General features: G+C 35.0%; 1 protein-coding gene across 1 annotated transcript; it reads right to left on the bottom strand.

Moving 5' to 3' along the window:
- On the bottom strand, positions 1-23,120 carry LOC110604722 (mediator of RNA polymerase II transcription subunit 23). The gene is made up of 21 exons (XM_021743000.2): positions 22,911-23,120; positions 22,763-22,806; positions 22,403-22,502; positions 21,314-22,294; positions 20,681-20,915; positions 19,879-20,096; positions 19,080-19,287; positions 17,127-17,407; positions 13,786-13,869; positions 12,593-12,687; positions 11,735-11,897; positions 11,397-11,642; positions 9,803-9,973; positions 9,172-9,285; positions 8,941-9,066; positions 6,631-6,779; positions 4,560-4,800; positions 3,664-4,438; positions 2,163-2,344; positions 602-705; positions 1-498 (listed from the first exon to the last, which is right to left on the bottom strand). Exons 1-21 carry the CDS (start codon positions 23,016-23,018, stop codon positions 285-287), a joined length of 4,839 nt encoding a protein of 1,612 aa, XP_021598692.1. The 5' UTR covers positions 23,019-23,120; the 3' UTR covers positions 1-284.
- Positions 23,121-25,882: the final 2,762 nt, after the last annotated feature.

Genomic DNA, 25,882 nt, shown 5'->3' with positions numbered 1-25,882 from the left:
TTTAAAAACTTTATCAAAACTTTACTGCTTTACGAGAAAAGTCATCATTTATCAAAAGAAGCCATCCAACTAGGATTAACATTGTTGATTCAACAATCCCACGAAAACAGAACTAATATTTACAGATAAAAACTATTAACCTTTCAACTGAGGATAAACTTACACAGCTTCTGTTGCTAATGGCGGCGCTACTGTATATCTTCCTGCTCTCACAGGTAACTTGCGGGCTCCATTGCTATACTTCCTTCGGTATGAAGTTAGATCATTAGGATGATTAATGCTAATTAACCCAATGACGATGAGGGATTCTGGACCAGTTTTGGATGAGTAGCAGCATATATAGAAGAGTTCATGTCTGGTTTCAGGTGGGATAAGAGATGCTGTACATCTGGCCGGAGACTTTCTGCTGCTCTCCCGCATTGAGCAAGGACCTCTGGTCTTGGCTTGCTGTTTGCCTGGACAGGCCCTCCCTGCCCTTCATAATGGACAACGTGATGGCTGAAAGACACATGTATTGTTCAAATGTAAGCACCTGGAAGCTATTATGGCATGGAAATTTTTGCCAACATTCAGTTCTTGAGGACAACGAATTAAAACTTACAGGAAGTCTATAAGATCTGCTATTTCTGATGCTTCAGCTGGAGTTGATGGCTGTGAATTTCTCCCAAACACATCAACCATTGTGTTTAAAAGCAACAAGAGGGTCTGAAAAATGGTTGTAAAATATCAAAAGACTGGAAACTAAATAATTACAACTAAATTCTTTTCTCCACCAAAAAAAGAAAAAGTAAAAAGAGGTATGCTCAAGTAATTTGCATTTGCAGTCTGTCAAATGAAATCAGAAAAGATTTAGATATATGCCATACAATAAGGTTTATGCAATTTCCTTATGGTGAAATGGGAAAATAAAAGTTTCTCTACACTCATATTTCTAAATTATAATTCAAAGTTGCATATACTTTTCATTTTTGCCATCAGCACGACCCACGATTCTTTCGTTTACACTATAGTTGGAATATGCATTTTCATTTCTTGCTGATAACGTCCCATGAGCACAAATTGGTTCGGATTCCATTATGCAAGATTCGAGGGAGTTGGGTCATGATTGATACCAACTATAAACCATCCGAATGCATTAAAGGATTACATTTTGCTGGATTCTAGGGAGTTCATTTTGGGATCACTTGATCGGTACCAACTAGAAAACCAACCCAATGCATTTAAAATGAGCCAACACCAGTTACTTTGAAGTAATAATTCCTATAAAAACTGCAACTCATGGAACCTTAAATTAGCATTCTCTATTAATAGCAACTAATCACCAACACAGACAACTAACTACTCCAATCTTCAAGGTTACATTTTTTATTTACCAAATTACCATCATCTCTCAGCTGCACCATACTTTGAACCTAGCACCTGATAGAGAGAGAGTTCAAAGAGAAAAACTATATAGTGCTCCTAGGACACTGTAATACTACACGCTATCACAAAATATCGGATCCACCTATAAATGTGGAAGAAGGATCCAAGTGAATGTGAGAGGATCACATTTTAATTAATATAGTTGAAGTGTACACCCGGTAAGGATTAGTATGAAAATCCATTGGAGGATTCAAGATTTCAATGCTATAGAAGGGAAGGTTAATGAATGGTCGAAATGAAGAAAAACTACATGGCAATTAATTGGCAGGGATTTGTCTACAATCTGTGGCAGACATACGAGTCTGGGAATTATAATTCAGGTTGCTGAAGGAAGGAGGAGAAAGATATCTCAAACAGAGAAGAAGACAGAATTGTAAGCATGCACGCCTATAAGCCAAATCAATTACTCACAAGTTCAACCAAAGAAAATATCTAGTTGCTTACATATTTATAGACAAAAAGTATTCTCATAATACCAGCAAATAAATTCCCATATACAAAATAATTTAATTATTAATATTCTTTGTTCCCTAGATATGAATATCCAAAACATGCCTATACAATGTAGATAAAAAGATGTCATCAGAAAAACCTTAAATTATAATAATTATTCCTACATTTGCTTTTTCCTCAACCACATCAACATTATTAAAGAAAAATAAACCAGTGTTGCATTCAAAACATACCCACAAAGCAATTAAGTGGGAAGTATAAAACAATGAGCAGTTCTTTTGTACCTTGCTGAAAAGAGAGCGAGCATTAGCAAGTCGGGGAAGCAGTGGACCCATTATACGGAATGCTATCCTCAACACTGCAACTGATGTTATTGGTCTGAGATGTTTAATAATTACATGTGTTCCCTCTAGCCATTCCTGTGGGAGGTTACTGAAGAAAGCATGTAGCAGGGCGACAATATTGCCTGGCAAATTGGCAATACAACATTTCCACAATGACCAGTGTCCATATCAGGAACAAATGATGTACAAATACAATGTAATGAACCACAAAATAAAATTAAACCACAATTCCAGTTTACTACAACCATATAAGAAAACAACTGGGTAGAGTGCAATGTACCATCAAACTAGAGCAAACAACAACCAAGCCTTAATCCCAAGTTAGTTGGAGCCAGCTATATGAATTTTTTTTTTTTTCTATCCAGTCCAGAAGGAAACCAATTCCGCATCAATACTAAAAAATTGTAAATTTTGATACTACTTCCTTTCAGGTCATTTTAGGTCTCCCTCTTTCCCTTCTCGCTCATCAAACCACTAATTGGAATCACCACCAATTTATCATACTTCCGTACTAGAGAATGCAATGCTCTATATTGGATATGACCAAACCATCTTAATTTTTTTTTTGTCGAAAAACCATCTTAATTGACCCTCTCATTCTTTCACAAATGTGTGCTACATGCACTCTGGTAGATGTTATTCCTAATCTGATCAATTATTATATTACTAGACATTCATCTTAACATCAGTATTAGAACCACCCACTAGTGGATATGTTACCCCTTTACTTTAGATGCTCAATATTCATTCTCAACAACATAGAGAGCAGCCACAGTTACATAGAGTTTACCTTTCACTTTGTCTAGGATTCTATAGTCTCATAACACATCCATCAGACGGGACAATTTGTTTTGATCCTATGAGTTCCATCCTTATCTACTACTTCATTCTCCTAGATGATAGAACCTACATACTTGAATTGGTTGCATTTTGACAAAACTCCATTCAATCAAATCTCCCATCCATTCCTTTTAGGAGAGCTAAACTCACAAACCATCGAACCAGAAATATATTAAAAATCATCTCAAACCCAATGGTTCCCACAACTTCCACACTTGATGGATGCACATATGATGAGCCAGAAGACAAAGAAAAGTGGAAGATTAACAGTAAATAAAGACAATTTTGAATCAGATGATAGTAAAATACAGGTTGAATTTCCTCTGAAGTTCTTACTTCTTAGAAAATCACTGCTTTGTGCAACCTTTAGTGCAATAGACTGGGGAACCAGCAAAAGAAAAGGTACTAGAAAGAGACGAACTAATCACATAACTGTGAAGGCACCCTTGCATTTATGTACATGGTATTCAGGGGTGCAATTACGGCATTGCCTCCAGCATATGTAAAACTATCCTTGTGTATGTCAGAAAAATGCAATAACAGAAATGTCATAGCAGCAGCTGCAGAAAAAGACGATAAATGGAACTTGTGAATAGCATACCAATGGCAGTTGAGGTATTGTCCTGAGCAGCCCATGTTGGATCCAACAAAGCATAGCCAACAGCAGAGTCTAGTTCCCCAAGTGATCGTTTACCATCAGTGAGCCACCAACTCTCTTTTATGATACGTGATGCCTCCATATAAAGTTGCAAGTGGAAATCAGGAGGAAGCTGAGCCAGTAGGAGACCACAAGCTTGAATCAATAAGCAAGATAGTTGCTGGCATGTGTAACCACTTCGGGAAACAAAATTAGCAGTATTGATTCCTGAAACTGAAGGCGTTGATCTACTTGCACCTAAGGAATCTGTGCTTCCCCCAGAAGGGGATGTTGGTAAGCCTGATCCTTGCACAACACCATTTGGAGCTCCATGCAGACCATTGCTGGACTGTATTAGAGTTGGTTGAATATTAACTACAATTTGAACCAGAGATGATACAATTTGGGAAGCAGTCACTGGAAGTGATAATAGTTCAATTACTGCTGTTTCAAGAACCAGTTGAGTATAAGTTCCAGGATCTTGAATTTGATAGAATGCTTTTTGGCCCTCGGATGTATTAGTGGGCCCAGATTGGGATGTTGCTGGAGTCTTGGGATTTGGATTGCGCATTGAACTACAAAGACTATCTGCAACTGATCCATACTTTGAGTTGGTATTTAATGGGGGTAACACATTATTCACCAGCCCCAACAGAAGAGTGGCAAAATACTCAGGAGGTGGGCACATGACAGGGTTCGATGAACTAATGTGCTGTGGGAATGACTCAGAAAATGGGATCTGAAACAAATTTTTAATCAATATAAAATTGAAGCAGGAAAGAAGCAGCATCCAAAGCTGTGAAGCAAAGAAGCAAAAATAATAACAACAAAAAATGGGGAAAATGGAAAAGGTATAATACCTTGCTGAGATCAAGCACATTTAGTATTCGCACAATAAGCTTTCCAGGAAGATGCCCATAGAAATATGCAAGTATATCACGAACAAATGTGAATCTAAAGGGGTGATATGCTAGAAATGGAGAATACATGGCCAAAACTCTATCAGCTTGATCTATGGCATCATTTTCAATAAGTCTATAAACAATTAAAGGGATGACTGGAAGCAAACGGGCTGCAATATCATCAAAAAAGGTGGGATACCTACAGACCATAAAACAAGCAGTTTAATAAAGCCGTCTTTCATAAATCTAGAGTTTATGATAATAAATCATATTGGCTTAAGAAAATGTACTAGATATAACACAATAAAAGAAAAATCTTGGCCAAACTGCAGCTCATATGCCCCACATTTATGCAAGGGTTAAAACATAATAAACTTTCCAACAAATAGTCCTCCATATTCTAGTAAACAACTAAAATAGATCTTGTGAGATTCCCCAATTACTAAGGGCACTGAATTTCACAAATTATTCAATTGAATGAATTAATCCTAAAATATCCGATCAAATATTCAGAAGATCTATACATGCTATACTTCCTTGCTTTAAACTATAACTTGATAATCTTTTTACATGAATATATGAAAAATATTAAAAGAAAAATCACAGGATTTATTATAAAAATAATGCTCACATGCATTACAAATGAGTTATGGGTAGTTGTGATAAACAACGAGTAATTTTTATTTGTAGTCGCTCAATTTCAGCATTTGTTTATTGCCATCACGCAACTTTAATAATCATTCATCATCAATTTTGTATTAGAAGTTACACTAACATGTTATAGGTTTTTAGGTTACCAAAATAAAGAAATAATCATTTTAGTGGCCCCTCTTTGTATTATCTTTCTATCTCTCTTTTATTTTTCTATCAATTGCAAACCTTTTCTATCTCTCTTTGTATTAATTTTAGAAATAATTTATTTTTGTCAAATAATCATCTTTCACATTTCAATATTATCGTTTTAAAAAAATTTTAATAAGGTTAATTATAAATTCTAAATCTCTTATTTTGTAACAACAAGAGTGACCTTTCGAAATCAAAATTAGTTTAAACAATCAAATTCAATACCAAATATATTATATAATTTTATTGTAGAATTTAATAAATAATAAATTTACCAAAATAAAACAATTTCATTAATAAATAATTATCAATTAATTTAAACATAAAGGTGTAAAAGAGGGAGAGAGAATAGGAAGAGGTTTGTAAACTGACAATCTGCTATAACAAGTTATAATGATTGTTTCTGAAATAAAATTAAGTTGAGTGATTTTATTGAAATAAGTTGATGAGTGATGAAATGAAACAAATCTCAAAGTTAAGTGACCATGTGAAAAAATTATCCAAAAAACAACAAAAATTTCATTATTCAAGTATCTCAGATCAGATGATGTAGAAGTAATCTTGCGAAGCTTGCAGAAAGGATACACAACTTCCAGCCTTCTAACACGGAATTTTGAACAAAAGTTTTACAAGAAAGTACTTTATTATTGCTTTTTATTAATAACAAAAAGAAACGCATTTTTTACTATTGAAAAATGAGGTCAACCGCAGTTTTTAAATAATAAAATCTGAACTGAAAACAAATAAACTGGTTTGGTTAAACCTCATTTTTCAGGTTGGTTTTTCAGTTCTGTAATTTCCCAGTTTTCTTTGCCTGGTTTCATCATTCCACTCTCAGTAACATGAGAGATAAGTCCAAAAAAAAAAAATGTCACCAAGCTTCCTCCTTGATTTCAAGCTTTACTTTCAGTTTATCGCTATAATTAACTACTGCCGTGCATTTTTAACTTTGTCTAATTTTGACAATTAAGCATCAGATTTCCTTAAAGATCTTCCAGAAATCATCTTCATCAAAAAGTTCAAAAGACTATCTAGATGTATGCTTTCATTTGGTTCTGAAGTTCGACAAATTACCAGACCAGTTTTACCACAGAAGTCATGAAGTACCACCGAGTCTTGCAAAATTAACGCACAAAGCATGTTATATAATTCCAAGTTAGGAAACATATTAAATGAAATACTTGACCTGTCCTTCCATGAGAGATGATTGCCCAGCGCCTTTTGCAATTCAAGACGCTTGAATATTCCTGAAAAAAGCCAATGCTCAGGAGGCCCACGATTCATACAAAACAATTTCAATCTCTGTTGAAGCTCTTGCCTATCAAGTAAACTGATCTGCAACATCCATTATGATATCAGTACGCAGAAAAAAAAAAAAACTCAAAACATGAATTTTGCATGTAAGGACAAGATAAATGGTATCATTATCAAACACCACAAGGCATATCTAAGATAACACCTAGAATAGCCTCTTCTTTTATCACACGGCATGAAAATTAGTCCTAAGACTGACTTGCATCAAGCCTTTTGTCAAAAATCAGGTATTTGTTAACATATTCCAACGTGTTTAAATCTTCAAACTGTGACTATTCTCTGACATGATTCAGTTCTTTACAGAGATATCCATAGAAAATCAAATTTCCTAAACTATTTCCAGCATTAAATCAAAACTAGTTTTATCACTTAAACAGTAAGAATTTTAGAACAATACCTAGACCTGTAATTTCTATGAGATAAAACAAGAAAATTTGATCATGGAGAAAGGAGAACTGCCAATGTGACAACAAATATCAACCACCTGGAGGTAAGTGAAATGAAACCAGAAATGCAAAGTCCCTGAATCAGAAATGCACAAGAAGGCAAAAGAGCAAAGTCATCTAGTCCTAATTCTTATGAGATAGTAATTTCCAGTTCCCCATAAACTTATCTACATCAGACACCATGTGCCTAATATAAACCTCAAAACCCTGACATGGTAACTAGAGGTGTGGAAATGGTTGATTTGATTCGAATTTGAAAAAAAAAAAACCCAAACAAAAATTTACTAAAAACCAAAATCGAAGCTAACTAAATTAGAGAAATCATCCAAACTGAATCAAACTGAAATAAATCGGTTCACTTGGTGGATAAGTTCTTCCCATCTCAGTGTCTTTCACTCTCAGCCATTTAGAAAGTATAGAGGTATTAATAACCTGACAATAACCTATTAGCATCACCAAACAATAAACAAAAAATAACCTCAAGTAATAATGAAATAGAATCCTCAAATAGACAATTCATCTCATTTTCACGCTACATAAGCTAATCACAGCCTCATAACCAATATCAAAAGACAAGATGACAGCCCAATCTATCTCCACAAACCTATCATTGAACGATTGGAACAGCAATCAAAGCCACATAGGACAAAACAACAGATTAACCTCCATGAAAAAACACGGAGCATCCCGAAATACCAACCTTGACAGTGGCATAGTTTAACCAGACCTTCCCAATGGGAACCCATTCACAAGATGTGATGACCTTGGCAACATGAAACTCAGTCAAACAAGACAGAGAATGAGAGATTGAGAAGAGAATCAATAGTGAGTTGTGACTGTGAGGCTTCAATGAAAAACAAAATGAGAGGGAAACAGAAAAACTGAGAGAAATCAGGAGGGTTTATTTTCCATGGAAAAGTTCGTTCAAAAAGGACTGATAAAAATATTATTGCAAAGTGGCAGGGGGAGTAGCTGTGCCATGAACAGGGAAAAGTCAAGAAGTTAGGTAACCCTAAAGTAAAAAATAAAAACTCATTATCAAATTTCAGTTCAGCTCAGTTATTTCAACAATTTTCTTTAAAATCCAAACTGAACCGAAAAAAAAAAATTACAACCAATCCAAACTGAATTATTAAATAAAAAACCAAGGCGAGTTTTTCGGGGTTTAAACCGAATTCCAGACTCTCCTATCAGTAAGTGCATAGAAAATACCATGGCTCACTTCAAACAAGTATTTATTTTTCACCTGAACTGGGCGCTACCTAAGAGCCTTTTTCCAAACGGCCCAAAACTAAAAACCTGCCTTCAAAAAGTCTCTGGAATGCATGTAAAATCACATGGGTTTTATCATAAATCATCAAATTTAGAATCAAAGGATCTTACTTAACATGCAGCCTAAACTGTCAAATTGGATGAAGAGGATTTATATAACCACCCTCAACTAAATAGGGATCAAGGTTCAGTCAAGTGTATAAATCATAAAACCTTCAATTGACTACAGCCCAAAAGCATGATTAGATGAAACATAAGAGAATCAGAATGAAGCAAAATGGACAGAAAACTATCATGATCCTTGTCCTGCATGTTTGATTGTAACCCCATTTCTTTCATCCTAAAAAATATTTCTCACAATAAAATTTCCCATCAGAAGAGGAGAAAATGATGATTCATACAAAAACAACCACAATTTTAATGAAAAAAGTCTGCAAAAAAGCTAAATTGTAAGAAATGCATACCACAATACGCAAAGCATGGGGATCGTCATCACGGTCAGTAAGGGCCAGAAGCAAAATATCCAAAGGAAGAAGCTCATGAGTCCAAACAAAGAAGGCGAGGTTTGCACAAGTTTTCAATAGAAGGTCCTGCAGAGTTCAGGGGAAAAATAACAACATGGTCAATAGATTGACCATGTGGGTTCAGGCTTATGCATAGAACCCACAAGAATGAGCACAGAAAAAGAATTAAACCTGCAAGGAATGTCCATGCTGAAGTTCCATATGAATATGGTGAAGTAGAACATCCACCATGGTATATATGTTTGCTGTCACTTCTTCAGGGGAGAATTCTCTCAAAACACGTGCCTGGACTCAATTATCCAAAAGAATTTATTGCTAAAATAATGACAACAAAGAAGTAAAGCTAAACTTGTCTAATATGCAATAACAACTGAAGCATGTAAAGTGAACCTTGAAAGTTCAGCAATCTTATACTGATATTTCCATCTAACTCTAAGAAAATCAACAATAAAGCATATCCATACAAATAACATATAAAATGATTTATTAAAAGAAACTCTCCATCTTATCTTAAGAGATCCTCTCCATCAGCCCTCATCAGCCCCACTTCCTAGCTTGTTTCTAAATTCATGATCTTCGGATGTTTAAAACCTGGTCATATTTTTAAGTCACTTGCACAGTTCCTAAATTTTAGAAATGGAGCTGGATAGATCACTTTTTGAAGTAAATCTCCAGAAATAAAAGTAGGATTTCAAATAGCTAGTGCTTCAAAGATTAGGGATATAAATCCAATTTAGCCAGGAAATTAATCACTCGTCAACCTTTTTTCCTGGTAAGCAATTAAAAAATTGTAGAGTCATACCAGTTTTTCACTATTAATGTTTTCAGGGTGCCCCTGCATCAGTATCCATGCACCAGCACACAGATATTGTCGGTGTTGAGGAAAACTATGGTTGATGTAAGTCGTAACATAACTAGGATCAGCAGACGGTGACAGAAGCTGGGTACATTGGTGAATCACAGTCGTCTCCGCCTGCAAAAAGCACAAACATTATACATTTGACAGAATCCTCAAGCAATTTGTAAAACACACTTGGAAGTACTCAAAAACAATAATTATTTCATAGTTAGGTCCGCATAATTTAGAGTTCCACAAAATTGCACTATAGTTATAATAGGATCCCACAAAAGCATAAAAGGGTCTTGGGCCCTAGGCGAAAGGCACAGGCATGTGCTTGAGAGATGTAAGACAACTATTCATATTAATACCATATAACTTTTAACACTCAAATAGACAAGTAAAAGATATTTTTCCAATCCAAGTAAAATAAAATAAACTATTATAGATTTTAATGTCATAAAAACCATCAAATATTCCAAATTCCAACTAGTAGCTAAATGTGTGTAATCCATCGAAAGTCAAATAAAATAAAACTATAGTTACTAATAAGCATTTGACTACCAACACTTTTGTCCTTCTGTATTGTTGTTGTTCACTTTTTCTTTTCCTTTTCCTTGGAAAAGCCAATAGCAAGTGAGGACGAACCATTGTTGGAAGAAACTCATGTTTCTTTTATTCTCTCTTATTTACAGTTGATTTGGTGTGGGTGAGAACAAACAAGAACATATAAAAATTTTAAATACAAATAAGGAGGACCAAAATCTAGCAAAGGCATGCCTTTGTTGCGCCTTGAACCTGGTATAATCAAGTGTGTGCCTGGGTGGTCTGCCTGTTGTCATCACAGGCACTGAGAGCTGTGCCTAGCTTGCCTCGTGCATCAGAGGCGCACTGTTAACAGCAAATTGCACATTTCCCAATTTTCAAAGAACATAATGCTGGACAGGCTTGAAATTCAGATTTTGACTGCTGTCTAATCATAATGGTGAATTAAAGATCTGAACCTAGGAATTTATTCTTATTATAAGGGAAATTTTGCCCTTTCAAGAGCCCCTAACAGTTAGAAGCTGCTTTTTAGTCATACTAGATCATTAACAAAAACAAACTGTAGGGACTAACTCATTCGAGTTTGAAAATACAGAGTCTGACACACTCATTATGCCAAACCATAGGGACCATATTGTAATTCACCCTTTTACCATTTCAATTGACACTAAAATTGATATACTTTTTCTTTCCAAACTCATGAACTGTAAATTTAGGTGGCTTTTGTTCTGATTACTTAGCTGACTGCTAAGAGCCCCTTTTAGTTGCGGTTCTTGTAACTAAACACACAAAGGCAGTTCTTGTAAATAAACAAAAATGCAGAATAAATGTAGCAAATTTCTTGCCCTCTGTTCTGCACTGGAACAGCACATCCAATCAGTTACATTAATTCAAACTTTCACCAACAATGAATATCATCCCGCGGCACAGAAGAAGTTCAACAAAATTATAGAAAAAACAGCCAAGAAAAAGACAAAAATAAATATATAAATAAATAATTTTAATGATATACCTGCTGCCACGCTTGAATAGCTTGCCCCCTTTTATCTATCCTCCCAATCAAAGCATCACGAAGAAGAGGAGGAAAGTGGCGTAATGTTTTCTCTGACCATGTGTGCTGGCTAGTTGCCATTATCTGTTCTAGCATAGTCTGAAGATAAACTAAGTGATCCGCATCAGCAATTCCACGAGTTTTAATGATAATAGCAAGAGTTATTACGGTTACACGATTCAAAGTTTCAGTGAATTCAGTTGGACCCTGAGAAAGATTTAACCAAAAACTTTAGTTTGACTTAGCTGAGAAATGATAAAGGAGGAAAAAGTTCCAGTCAGATGATCATAGAATTATACCTTCCCTTCTCTTTTCACTGAGAAAAATTCTCTCAGTGATAAAATTAGGTTCATGCACAGATTTTCTGCCAGCCTAAATATTCGATGATCTCCCCGCTTCCCTTTTAAAGTAGAAACTATTTTTGTAACATCATACATCAATGATTTGCTTTTCCCTTGGTACCTACAAAATAAGGAATATGTCACTAATAAATCATTTTGTAGTTGTCTTAAGATCAGAGGCTATGCCTTGAAATATGCAGCATTAACCATATTCTAATAAGAAGTATGAATTCAAAAGAACTTTTGGTGACAAATAAATAAACTGACAAGCTACAAATAAAAAGCAGCACATGCATATGGGAAGCAAGCAGGAAATCATGCACAGAGTTTCTGCCAGCCTAAATATTTCATGATCTCCTTTCCCTTTTAACATAGGAAAAACATCATAAATCAATGATCTCGTTTCTCTTTTAACATAGAACAAACATCATAAATCAATAAGATGCTTTTCCTTCGGTACCCACAAACAAGGAACATGTGACTAATAGATCAATTTGTAGTTGTCTTAAGATCAGGGCTCTGAAATTTGTAGCATCTAAAGCACCATTGTTACAATAAGTACTACAATTTCAAAACATTGTTACATTTTGAAAAGTTACAAACAGGAAGCTGCACAGGCATGTGGTAAGCAAACAGAAGAGTTACCAATGAATGAGACTGTCTACAGTCATGAAGAGAATGAATAGAAAAAGTAAGATGCATGCATTCAGAATTCCTACGCTAACCTCTTCAGATTCCAACACACTGTGCAGACTATCATTGCTGCAAGAGAAAAAGAGCAGTACTCTTTCCCAGATGGACTCAATAGGTTATTACCTGTACAGTGGAAGTAACCGATAGTTCACAATTTCAAATACCAAGAGAGTAAATCCAGGTTTGCTCAACAAGGATGGATACCTCTGTGCCAAATGCTGCAGAGAGAAAAATTAACGCATATCCTCGTAATATTAATTGATGCATTCTCACATAATATACAAGCAACAAGAAATGCCAATTGCTGAACCTAAACACAAGTGGAATGAGGGTTACAGAGGGAAGAAGAGGACAGGAGTAAACACTTAATTCAAACATAAAAGAGTCAGAGGGTTAGGGACTTGGGGATCTTCCAGCTATCGTGATAAATATTCCAACAGTTAGTATAAAATGCTTGCCATAGAAGTGTTCAAGGTTTCATCTTCATAGAGTATACTGCACATGCAGAACAACTATACCTACCTTTTGTACACATTATGCATTGAATTAAAAATGGCTTCTCTGCAAATAGTACAGTGACTACGTAATGAAATTTTGAATTATGAAAACCCATTAAAATCTCATTTGTAACAGAGTTTCTAGAATCATGGACATGATATCCATTATGTAACAGTACACAATTTTTTTTTATCTCCTCTCACTTTGCACAAGCAGCTCAAATTCTCTTGCTTAATACATTCTAACAGGCTTTATGTAATTCACAGCAAAATCTGAGGTCAAGGCTCAACTGTAATCCCCTTGCAAAAGTTAAAGCGAAATACAACTTCTCTAATTTCTGTTTCCAAATCATTGTTAATATCATTGACTTCTTTTGTAAGAATCGAAATTTCAATTTTGACCCGCTTTACAAGGATTTGGAAAATTTTCAGGTGGTTAATCTTGAGCAGTATATACTTAAATTTGAAAATTTCCCTTACAAAATTACACTCAACTTAAATTTGAATACTGGCTAACAGATTCCTACACCCCTTGTTTCTGCAACCCGAATTGCGAATGTTTGCATCCCAAATTTCTGTGTGACACAACATTGCAAGAGAGGAAATAAAGGAAAAGAAATGAACGTTCAAGCCTATAATGGCCACCATTTCTAAAGTACTCTAATCATGTTAATGGCAGAGACAGTCAAACCATTTTATTAGAGAAAAATTTAAGAAAGGTAAAAACTAATAACAAACTTGTAGATTCTCTATCAATTACATGCATCAAGACAAAGCAATCCATCCACCAACAATAATTTAGAAGGTAAAGGGAATTACACTGAAGTGTGAGCGAAACAATGAGTGAGGTGCAAGGAGCAACAATCGACAATATGTTTCAACCATTGCAATGCTAGGAATAACCTGCATCAAACATTAGAATCGATCAAAAGCAATTGTAAAACTAGTAGACATCTGATGAATTAGTATCAATATTAGAAGCTATTCAATCCTAGCAACTAAAATCATTTATCAGACTACATAATAGGAAAGGAAAACAGAAAAAAGTCTTGGATTCATGACATTTGGTCTCTACCTCACACAGGAAGTCCATTAGAAATGAACTTTCAGAGCACTAAATAGTCGCATTTTTTAATATATGTTGCTTTCTCTTTTGCACAGAAACAAATATGCATATCCAATTTGTGAAACAAATAACTGGCAAAATGACTTGCATCGTGAAGAAGTAACTCACCTAAGCCCATGGCCTTAACATACAGTAAGAAGTCATAAAATCCAAAAGTAACAAATATAGCATCAATCCAATCATAATATATGTGATGATAATGAAGGTCAAGGAGACACCATAAGATTTAAACCACTTCCTATGTTATAGAAACCAATTAAGTCTACAGTATCTCATAAGACATTTGTTTTCTATCCTTCCATCATCAACTTAGTTAGCAGACCCAGCCTCAACAAGATCCAGCTACAAGTGACGGCTGATGCTGCCACGAGTTGCTAAAATTTCAATATTGCTTCCAAGTTTCAGTTGTTATTTTCTCAAGTTATTAACGGTTGTCCTATTTTCGAGAGTCATGTACTCGGCGGTTAAGTCATGTTCTTAGTGATTAACCATTATGTAGATAGTGTAAGTTCACTTTTGTTTTTCTTTAGTGGTACGAGGGTAATCTCCCATGTTGCTTAATGTTTTCTAATGTTTTCTATTTCTAGGAGATGGTTATGTCTCCCTTTTGTATTTAAATGAAGCATCTCAATAATAGAATTATGAGAAAATTTTTCTAAAATTTTTTAGTACTTCAACTCAAGAGATTTTCAGGTTCTCTTTAATGGGCCTGTTCCATTGCAACCATAGGTCACAAAAAGAAATTTTCATCTCCAGAAAATTCCAGCAACATATCTATAACCCGATTCATTTCTAAGGATCCTAACATTTTGGTATCAAAGCCTCGGGTTATGGGCAACTCCATCCAACAGCAACTCGATCGAATTTTTGCCTTATTCTTGAAAGAGCAAGCTGCCAACAAGGCTTGTCAAGAAGAATCCTAAGTTGGAATCTAAGTTAAAATTTGTTACCCATGACATTACCAACTCTAACCCAGCATTTGTGACGGAGGGAAGCATCCACTCTTGCGCATCCAGAGTCAAGGGAGTAGTGGATCAATGGATTCAGATAATTCAAGCGATGGTACAATTATTTCAAAATTCACCAAATTAGATTTCTCTCATTCCAGTAGTCAAGAAGATCCGTTAGGATGGCTGAGTAGATGTGATTACTTCTTTTGACCCCAACAGACCTCTACAAAAGAAAAGATCAGCCTAACTTCTTTTCATTTGAAAGGTACATGTTATGGATAACGGATAAATTAAATCCATAACATCCATACAAAGTACAAACAGATTATATTTATCTATTACCTTATCTCTAATATCTTATCTTATGCATTTGTTATTAGATTTCTGTTATCCTATTTTAGGAGTTCTTTATCTAATAGTTGCGCTACTCTAATTAGAGATATTATGATTATATGAACCTCCACTATATAAGAAGTTTAATTTTTTTTTTTTTTCAAGCAAAATTTATTCCTAAAAGGTTTAATTTTTTTCAAAAACAAGTAGAATTTATTCTTAAAATTGTGAGATGTAAGACTCTCTTAGTTGTTAAGATATCCCTCTAATGAGCTTATTTCCTATCAATCATCCCATAACGCAATCTATAACCCGAGACCCGTAACAGTATAGCTCAATTGTGGTTCTTGCAACTAATCAAGATTTTCCTAACTTGACTAGAGAAGAGTTCAAAGTACAAATGCAATCTCCATTTAGGGCTGCCGATCCCTAGCAACAAATTGGGGAGCTAGCAAAATTAAAGCAGATAGGAACAGTTGCTGACTACTAAACCTAATTTGAGGTTCTTGTCTTTCAAGCTGGAAGACTCACCTAGAATTAAAAAATACAGCTTTATCTCAATGAGTTGTAAGAATACATCATTGTGGAGGTAGAACATCACTGACGTCCAGACAATGAACGGAAAAATTGATCCATATGTGCTGAATCGTTTATCTCAACAAACAATGGAAGTAAAAGATACTCGAATAATTAAGCACTTGAACCGCAATGAGATGGAGGAATGACAACGGAAAGGAATTTATTTCAACTGTTATGAATCCTTTGTTCGAGGACACGATTTAGTAGATGATGACTCCGGAAATGTAGCAACAAACCAGCTATTGGCTGAACGGTTCCCAGAAATTTCCCAAGTTTGGGTTTGAGAATAAGCACATAGTGGAGAAAGGGAGTAATGTTAGCATACTCAACCTCAACAAGATCCAGATACAAGTGACAGCTGATGCTTCCACGTGTTGTTGAAATTTCAATGTTACTGCCAGGTTTCAGTTATCATTTTCTCATGTTAATTGTTGTCCTATTTTCAAAAGTCGTGTACTTAGTGGTTAAACCATGTTCTTGATAGTTAAACCATGATGTAGATAGTGCAAGTTAGATTTTGTTTTTTCTTAGTGGTAGGAGGGTGATCCTTCGTGTTGCTTAATGATTCCATTGTTTTGTGCATAACCATTATAAGAAACTAAATATGTAGCCATGAAATTTGTGATGATAATATGAAGTAATTGTAGAATTCATGGAAGAAGTTAATGGTACGATGATTTTGGTATGAATGGTAGTGACAACGAAATATTTAGTGGTGTTGAGGTGATGTTGGTCATGGTGGTGGAATTAGCAGGCATTCATAATGGTGGTTGTGATTTTGCTATTGACAGATTGTGGTGACTGAAACAACAGGATATATTGGTGACAATGATGGTGATGGAGTAGTAGTTGGTGGTGCAGGGGTATTCAGCAACTATGGTGGTGTCGTAGCAGACCTGAGGAAAACATTTGAGGCAATTTGAAAAAACAGAATGACTAAAAAGAAACAGAATGACTACGAATATAGATATGGATAGCATTCTTCTACATATCATAACCTGTTCCCCCTCTCACCTTGCATCCCATTCACCACCTGCACCTAGGTAGGCTCCCATTAAACAACATTTTCTCTTGAGCATTTCCATAAATTCATCTATAAGAATTTTTTGGGGTAGAGAAAGTATCCTATCACAAATATAAACCGTAAGACAAGCAAAAAATAAATGCAGTACCTGTCCAGCAAATAAAGAATCTTCTAGCTGGAAAACCAACTTCAAACACAGATTCAGCGAAAGGCCAGACAACAATGACATTGGTAATGGGCTTACTTCCCTCATCACCATTAACCTCTCATTGGACTGCATATTTGCCCCTGGTAAAAACTCAGAAACGCCACCAGAGGACAACCAGTTCACCACTGTTTCACAAGCTGGCTGTGCCATAGTGTAGGACACAACCCAAAACATTCCAATCGATCTATCATCCATATTCATGTAATCAATCATGCGGTCCCCTGAAATGAGAAGTAAAAATATATATATAAATTAGAAATATAACGGAATTACCAGCAAATGGAAAAATTAATTACAAGAAGTAGGTACTCAAAACTATTATCTAATAGATGGATCCAAATATACATTTGGATCCCATTCTTAAAAATGCCAAAGGAAATACTAAATCTTCAAGGATGTTAGGCTTTTGTAGGAAGTAGGAAGGAGATATGACAGAACATGCTTTTATAACTATTGAATCCCACATCGGTTATGGAAAGGGGTAATGTGCCCCTTATATGAGCCATAGACACTCCTCTCCCTTGAACTAGCTTTTGGGCTAGCTTTTGGGGTGAGTTAGACCTGACCCAAATTTAACATGGTATCAGAGCCTCCCTCATAAATATGCCACACACCAATAAAATTCTAGGCGTGAAGGGGTGTATTGAATCCAACATCGGTTATGGAAAGGGGTAATGTGCCCCTTATATGAGCCATAGGCACTCTTCCCCCTTAAGCTAGCTTTTGGGGTGAGTTAGGCTTGGCCCAAATTTAACAATAACTTATACTTTTGTGTTGGTTGTTTTATAGTATTGTATAGATACTAGCGTATAAAGAAAAAAATACCTTTGAAGTTTATAGCTAATGTCAAATAATCCCAATTGAAAGACAGATGGAGAGCAGAAGATGATAACAAGATCACTAGCGTCACAGCACTAAGCAAGCAACCCTACTGTTTTCACATAATGCATCATTTGAATAGGCAAATAAATCCTGAACCATATGCAAAACAAAAGATCCTACAGCACCATAATAGAGCACAGATATTGACCCATAATGATGCTCACAACATCAGTAACCTTCTTGCTCATACTTATATTCCTAATATACATTTCACCTCTTGCTCACAACCATTGATTCGTTTTGTCTTTTCATTTAGGCAATGCAGAACAATAGGAACTTTTTAAGTTATGATTTTTCCAGATCATTTTTTCATTCTCTTATTTGATTCATCGCTCTCAACCTTTATTGCATTGCATCATCTGAAATAAGCAATTTGACAAATTTGAGGGAGAAAGGATTTCACTAGCAAGTCTGGAAGACTTAAAAAAAGTAGAATTGTAGACTTTTTGGACAGAGGCAAAAAGGATTATTGTTATATTATGTTTACAATGATATTTATGGTTGGTGAGGAAAATTAAGATTTGGTGATAATTTTTGTCAGCATAATTACTGTAGAATACAGAAATATATTACAGCAGTTCCATGTTTATAAGTTCGGGGTTCTATCTGAAGTTTATGTTGCTTGGGGACATTCAAAAGGATCGAAAGGCTAAAATATACTCATTTTACCTTTTTATTTCTTACTTATAATTTTTTGGGGGACATTATTTTCCTAGTTGTAATTGTTATTTTTTCCTTCTCCGACAATTTTTTTACTTGATCATAAAAATTAACAGGCAGACACAAAAACAAATTGCACAAGAGCACACATGTACAATATGCATTATGATGAGAAGAACCTCAAAAATCAATATACTACAGCTATATAACTATCATGTGATGTAGAAAAATAAAGAAAGTGTGCTGTATTTGAAAGCAGTTTTCTAATTCTAATAAGTTAATAACTGACAAGAACTCATATAAATTTAAATTTAGAAGTTCAATCTGCAAATATAGTGGAGAGAAATTTACCTTTGGTCACATTTCTCCACCATTCATCTATTTGTTTTCCTTTCTGAAGCTGCTCATTATTTAAATATTCCCTTGTTGATGTGTTCAATGACCATATACGTAAATTCTGACAACTGCTTATAAAATCAAGCAAGATGCTTTGAGGATTATTAGGATCTGAACTTCGATCTTCTCTATGAAATGATATAATCTTTCTGGTTGTCTCTACCTGGCACCAAAATTGCAATGCCAAGTTGTAATGTGACTAGGTTAAGAGGGTATTTGTCTGAGCCAGTGAAAATCAACTGATAAGCAAAACTCTAAAGTAACTATGTGTTTGGTTAAAGTTCACATAAGTGGTTGATAAGCAACTGACGTGTTTGATAAAAAGTAACTTATAAGCAATTTATTTGTTATAATTACTAAAAAGGGTACAAAATGAGATGTGTGACATTTAGAATATAGTAAATTATCTAACTAAACTAGCTTTTAAACTTTAGTGCTTTTAAGTACCAAAATGAGAGGGGAAAAAAGCTCTCCCCAGTCCCGTCCCAGATTATTTTTTTGGCTTATAAGCTTAAAACATATTATAAACAAGCATGTCCACTTAATTTTAGAGCTTACACCATCTAAATCCACTATACATCATTAAAAAGATTGCCACTAGATGCCAACAACGGATGAGCAAATCAGATAAAAATGCCTTAGAACATGTAAGGAAAAATTAAAAGATGCCAAATACACGATGAAGGTGCAAAAGAAAGTGCATTTATATATGGCAGCAGTAGCAAGGCATCGGAGCTTTACACACTAAAACAACCTTTCTAGCATCTGTAGTTAACGCATTCATCACAAGTTCAACACGAATAATTTGGGCAAGCAGCCATGTCACATGATTTGTGCGAAGAATGTGCTGATCACCCTCTGTGAGACGTGAAACTAGCTTATCCACAAAATCAACAAAGTCGATACACCCACTCTTCATAAGGAAAAAAAATATATCAGAGAAGACAAGCCAGTCCTGCCAACAATTTACTTCTGCAGTTCACAAAAAGAAAAAGGTGTAAGAGTGAGCAAATTCAGTAAGTAAACCAGCTGTATCAAAGACACCATAAAGATAGAAAAACTTTCAAAACAAGTGCTGAAAATAGAGATGAGCAGGTTTATAAAATTGCATAAGTCCAACTACAATGACATGCCTGTCTACTACACTTCCCACTCTTGCTCAGCACAACATAGTATGCTAAATTTTATTTATGAAAACCACATCTTCAACAACAACAGCTACTAGGCCTTAATCCCAAACTATTGGGGTTGGCCGATGGATCTTTTTTGCCTTTCAGCTTTGTTTGAAACCAATTCCACATTAAAATTCAAAAACTGTAAATATTTTGAGTTGTTGACAAAATTCATCATCAAATATTAAAAATTTCTGAAAGAGTATAAGCTATGGTCTGCCAGTATCAAAAACATGAAATCTAATATGATCAATAGTATCAAAATTTCATTACAGAAGTATGAAAAGAAGAGTCAATAAACACATCATATATAGAAGACAGAGTTTGGCAAAAAGAAAAATAGAAGACGGAGTAAAAGGGAAAGGAAAAGGAAAAGATATTTGCCTGAATTTGTTAACTTCAACAATTCAACGATCCTATCAATGGTTGCCTCACAAATCATGCTAGAAGTGAAAACTGCACCAGGAGTTGGTGCATGAGAAGGATTCCTATAGCAAGGAGCCACAAGGAGCACACGCTTCCACCAATCAGGTGATGGAGTAGTGCGAAGAGCATGTCTTATACAGCGCAAAGCTCTCTCCCAGTCCAAGCTCCCCCTCTGAATGGAATTTGCAAGATCCTACAAGATAAAAAGAGAACAAAATTTTTTCCACCATGCCTTGACAACCAACAACACATGTACAGCTTCAGAAGCAGATCCTAAAACACCAGAGGAATAATAATAATGATAAAAATGATAAAGAATAAACAAGGCACAGAATTTTATACAAGCAGAAACTTGTCGGCTCAGATTTCTCCCATGTGGAACAGACTCTCACATACCAAACCCTAATATTTATGCATAATAAGTTACCAAATGAACAATTTTCATGCTTGCTTAAAATACTTGCAGGAATTGAATACTAGGATTCACATGGAAAAGCATAACATAGAAAAACCTCAAGAATCAATACTTTTTCACCAGATTGAAGAAAATTTTTACAGATCCTATAACAAGTATTAAAAGGAAGTTGTCACCTCTCCATGCAGTGGTTCTCCAAGTACACTAGGATATGTGATTGGGGAATAGCGCAAGTTCGCTACGGCTTCTACTGAAATGTTAGTAGTTGTTTGAGACAGAATCCGATGAGTACCAAATGTGGGACAATGAAGGTGTTGATCTAGCATTTGCATATGCATGGCCATCATATCTCGCCTCCTATGGATCTCCAAGATAAGTGTAAATAAAGCTTCATCATCTGGTATGTTCTCAATAAACTGCAGTCCACTGCGCAACAATTCATAAAATGGCACTCTGCACTTACTCTCATCGACCAACAACCAAATAACATCTAAGCAACTGTGCAGCCATTCAGTTAGAGCTTTGTCAGGTCTCCATGATTTCATACCATCAGATTCTTCAACTCCATGTTGTCTTTGATCCCAACTAACAAGCCAATTCAACATATGGTGGAAAATATCAGAGTGAGTCACTGGCTTTAAATCAACTTCAAGACCAGTTAAAATAATCTTGCAACATAGCTGGCGTAGGCTGCTTATAGCATTATCCCTTATAGATAAGTTAACCCTTGTTGTAGATTGTTGACCATTAACAGGGATATCAGCCGACTTAACAGGAGACATAGTAGCGCCAGATGATGGTTCAACTGCTGATTGGGCAGGAGAACCGATACCATGAACTGAAGGTAATGGAGATGTAGGATTTGAAGACTGAAAATTGGATGAACTGGGTATTGCACTGGAAGGAGGAATCCCAGTCTGTGATAAATTCATAGATGAAATAGCTGGCATTGGTTGAACGCCCTGACCTGCTGACATTTCTGCAGAGGATACAGAAGAAAGAAGGGATGGCAAGAAAGTATCCCAGTTAATGTATCCTATACTGCATAAGCTCCGCAAAGCAAAGAGAAGAAATTCTGCCCGTGGGGCATGATTACAGCACTCAATAACAAGAGAAATGAGCACAGATTCAGTGATAGGTCGGAGCTGATCTTGGTCCTGTGGTATATGCCACATTATCAATAAAGAAGCCTCACTGTTAACAACCATTCCAGAATAGAATTAAAGACCTAACGAAATGATGGACCTAAACATTTAAAAGCTCACCGGAAACTGACTTTGCAGTTGCTCAAAATCTAAAAGGAATTGCTCATTTCGAGGAGGGAGCTCTCTGTTAAGAGCAAGTATTCGCTTTTGTGCCTTGTTCCTGAGGATCAGTATGTTCAGGATAAATTTAACAATAATCAAACAAAAGCAACCAATTGAAAAGAAAATGGATAAAAAAAATGAGAACACACTAATAGTAGAATTAGAAACAAAACATTTCAACATGTATCAAAATCTCGTCAAGAAAATGTGTAGCTTCTACATTGCCTCACTGTTGCCAACTTCATTTTCTACTTCCTAAATGGAGAATGTAGCTAAACCCAGAACCCTACATAAACAACTACGTGATATAAAACTCACGGTGGTTCGCGGGTCGAATCATCAGCTTTTTGGCGGCTGCTTCTCTGTGAACAAATTGAAATTCAATCCAAGTTAACCAAACACGCATAATTCTGAAATGGCACATATGTAAGGAAAATCAGAAGAAACAAGTGAGCAGGCAATTTACTCCTAAATAGACATCAAAGAGATTGATAACAGCAACTCGTGCTGGGTGGAAATGGTAGCCGCGGGAAGCTGCCGTTGTTGCTGCTATTGATCTCTGGTTTTGATCCATGCTTTGGATTTTTCACTTGTTCTCGATTGAAGTTGTAAGGATGCGAGGAAAAACAAATGATCCCTCCCTCCCTTGGGCGCTATATACGCACCGCACTCAGCAGTAGCAAACGAGTGAAAAATATTTGATTATTCAACAAATAATCCAAATCTCTCTTTAGAATTTCACTTTTTTTAAAAAAAAAAAAAAAAGTAGAATTTCACATTTAAAACTCAATATTTTAGTGTTAGACAATTAAATTTTAATTTTAAAATTTATTACAGTTTTAGATATGAACTAAAATCAATTTTGATTAATATTTAATTTAATCATTTGTCATTCTATTTGATACTTTTTATTATTTTTAATTTATATTTTAGATTATTTGATAAAATAATTCAAATATTTTTCAACTTTTAAATTTTAGATAGTATGAATTCAGTTATTAAGACACTCCAAAGATCCATGTCTAAATTGAAGAACACTTATTAAGGATCAAACTTGAATCCTATAATTTGTTTTATTTTTTGTTTAAAAAATTAATTAAATATTAAATATGAGAGTTAATATATACTTTCTTTTAATTTAATAAGTATTAAAGTTAGTATATTAATTTTAAAACTTGGTATTGCAATAAGCTTGTATATTACTTAAATTGAACTTTAAGTATTTTATAATTGTGTATTTTTTCTTTAGTATTAATAAATATCTCTAAATTTATTAAATTGAAGCTAAATTTTATTTATATTAAATTAATTTATTAAAAATAAAAAATATTTTTAGTGAATATTATTTAAAGAAAAAGAGCGTCGAAGATGAAAATCGTGTACATTACTGTTATGACTTTTGAATTGATGTACTTTCTTTATAAATTACCTGATAAAACAGCCAAATATCTTTATTTCGCCGTTTCTATAAACACGCGTTGTCCATGCAAAGCATGCATTGGTAACTGCCTCATTGTCTACCCATTTTCATTTATAGCCCGTAATTGTCTTCATCCCCTTTAATGCCATCGGTTGTTGCATTACCATTAAAACAATAAAAATTTAAATACACAAGATTTAATCATGCAAGGTTGCATCTGAAATTGAAAACTATGATGAAAAAAAAAAACAAGATTTAATTGATCATGCAAAATTGGGACAACCAGGAATGAAAAAAGCAAAGCAAGGCCAACCATGAGAAGTAACGAGAGAGACTCTTCATTATTGAGACTTGAGTTTTTTTTCACTTGAACTAATATACTTTACAACTTTTAAATTGATGTGTTGTCTGTGTAAATTACACGATAAAGCAGGCAAGTATCATTATTTTGCCTTTTATTAACACGCGTCACCCATGCAAAACTTGCAATGTAACTCATCATTGTCTACCCATTTCTATTTAAATCTTGTAATTATCTTCACTCTCTTTAATGCCACCAATAATTACATCACCATTAAACTAATAAAAATTTAAACGCACAAAATTATTCGTGCAAAGTTGTATCCGATATTGAAAACTAAGATGAAAAAAACATACAAGAGAATGAGGAATGAAAAAAGAAAAGCAAGGCCAGCTGTAAGAAGTAAAGAGGGAGACTCTTCATGGTTGAGATTTAAGTTTTATTTACTCAAATGGATGTACTTTATTGTTAAAACCTTTAAATTGATGTATTGTTGTGCAAATGACCAAATATCATTATTTTGCCTCTTTATAACATATATAGACCATTGCAAATTTTACATTGGTAATGATATGTCTGCGATCCGATGAGGTTAAGAGATGATGACACATGACTAAAGGGTTTGATTTACGAGGAATTTAATAAATCTAAATGGGTAGTTGAGAATCGATCGTGGATCGGACTAGTTTTTTCGACTTTTGGAAAGTTGAGCGCTTTTAGGATCTTGTTTTTCTTTTTTTCTCTCTGCCTCCACATGATTAGTTCAGGGGTATTAATGCATTTACTATTTTGGAGCGTTCTAATGGATTGTCCTATCGGATGTGACGGTGAAGTGTTGTGGCAGAAGTGTCAGACAGCTCATTTATGGCAGGCAGTCGGCTAATAAATGCTGAGCTGCTTCACCCATATCCAGTTCATCACTCATGTTTTGTCCGCCAGTCCTGTTGTATGCACAATTATGATCATAGTGGGAATCTATGTACCTTAAAGAGGTAGGCCTACTTGCTCCGAGTATGGGTAAGATCGAAGAGGTAGGAGGTCTGACTTGCATACTATAACGAGTGGTCCTTCTGCAAAGTGGTCGGACCGGATATGTTGGTGTGGACCCTTCACCTTTATTGTACACACGTTACGATCTCAAGGGGTCCATCATTATTATATTATCAGATGCCCTTTCGCTTCCCCAATTGTTATTTATGATGATTAGAGGAGCAATTCGAAGCGCTTTCATTGCCAAATGTACATCCATTAACTCCTTTTGATTTACGAAGCATTGTCATAAGTATGCGTGATATGTATGCACATCCTTCTAGAGGCGTCTTGATGACAGTTGCTGTTTGGGTTTTCGAAACGCAATTTTTTGAAAGCTTATAAATGCTTGGATTGGGGTATAAAATCAAGCCTCCATCTTCGTTTTCTCACTTTCGACATTACTGTTGTTCTTGTTGTCTCTGTTCGCTATTTCTTAGAGTTCCTCTTGCTTTTTCCTTCTTCTTTTAAGTTTTTCGAATCTCATGAGGTACGTGCTTCTTTTTCAATGGCCCCTCTGCCATTCTCTCGGTCGAAAAAATTATTTTTAGGGTAACTCCTACTTCTCTCTGGAAAACTTTTCATCGATCATTCCTTTTCATGGATACCCATTATATTCAGGCTTCAAATCTAAACAAATAGATTGTCTATTTTTCTAGCCTCCTCCTCCTAACCTAGTGGATGCCTA

The sequence above is a fragment of the Manihot esculenta genome, chromosome 17, assembly GCF_001659605.2.
Source record: "Manihot esculenta cultivar AM560-2 chromosome 17, M.esculenta_v8, whole genome shotgun sequence".
In the NCBI taxonomy this organism is placed as follows: domain Eukaryota; kingdom Viridiplantae; phylum Streptophyta; class Magnoliopsida; order Malpighiales; family Euphorbiaceae; genus Manihot; species Manihot esculenta.
Note: the sequence above shows the minus strand (reverse complement) of the source record. Positions and strands in the feature narration are given on the sequence as shown.

Excerpts from the sequence above, each read along its gene's own strand:
- LOC110604722 (XM_021743000.2), bottom strand. The coding sequence starts at position 23,018 with ATGGATCAAAACCAGAGATCAATAGCAGCAACAACGGCAGCTTCCCGC. Across the intron at positions 9,974-11,396 it reads CTATTCAAGCGTGGCAGCAG|GCGGAGACGACTGTGATTCA; the intron begins GTATATCATTAA and ends TGCTTTTTGCAG. Across the intron at positions 2,345-3,663 it reads CAATACCTCAACTGCCATTG|GCAATATTGTCGCCCTGCTA; the intron begins GTATGCTATTCA and ends CCAATTTGCCAG.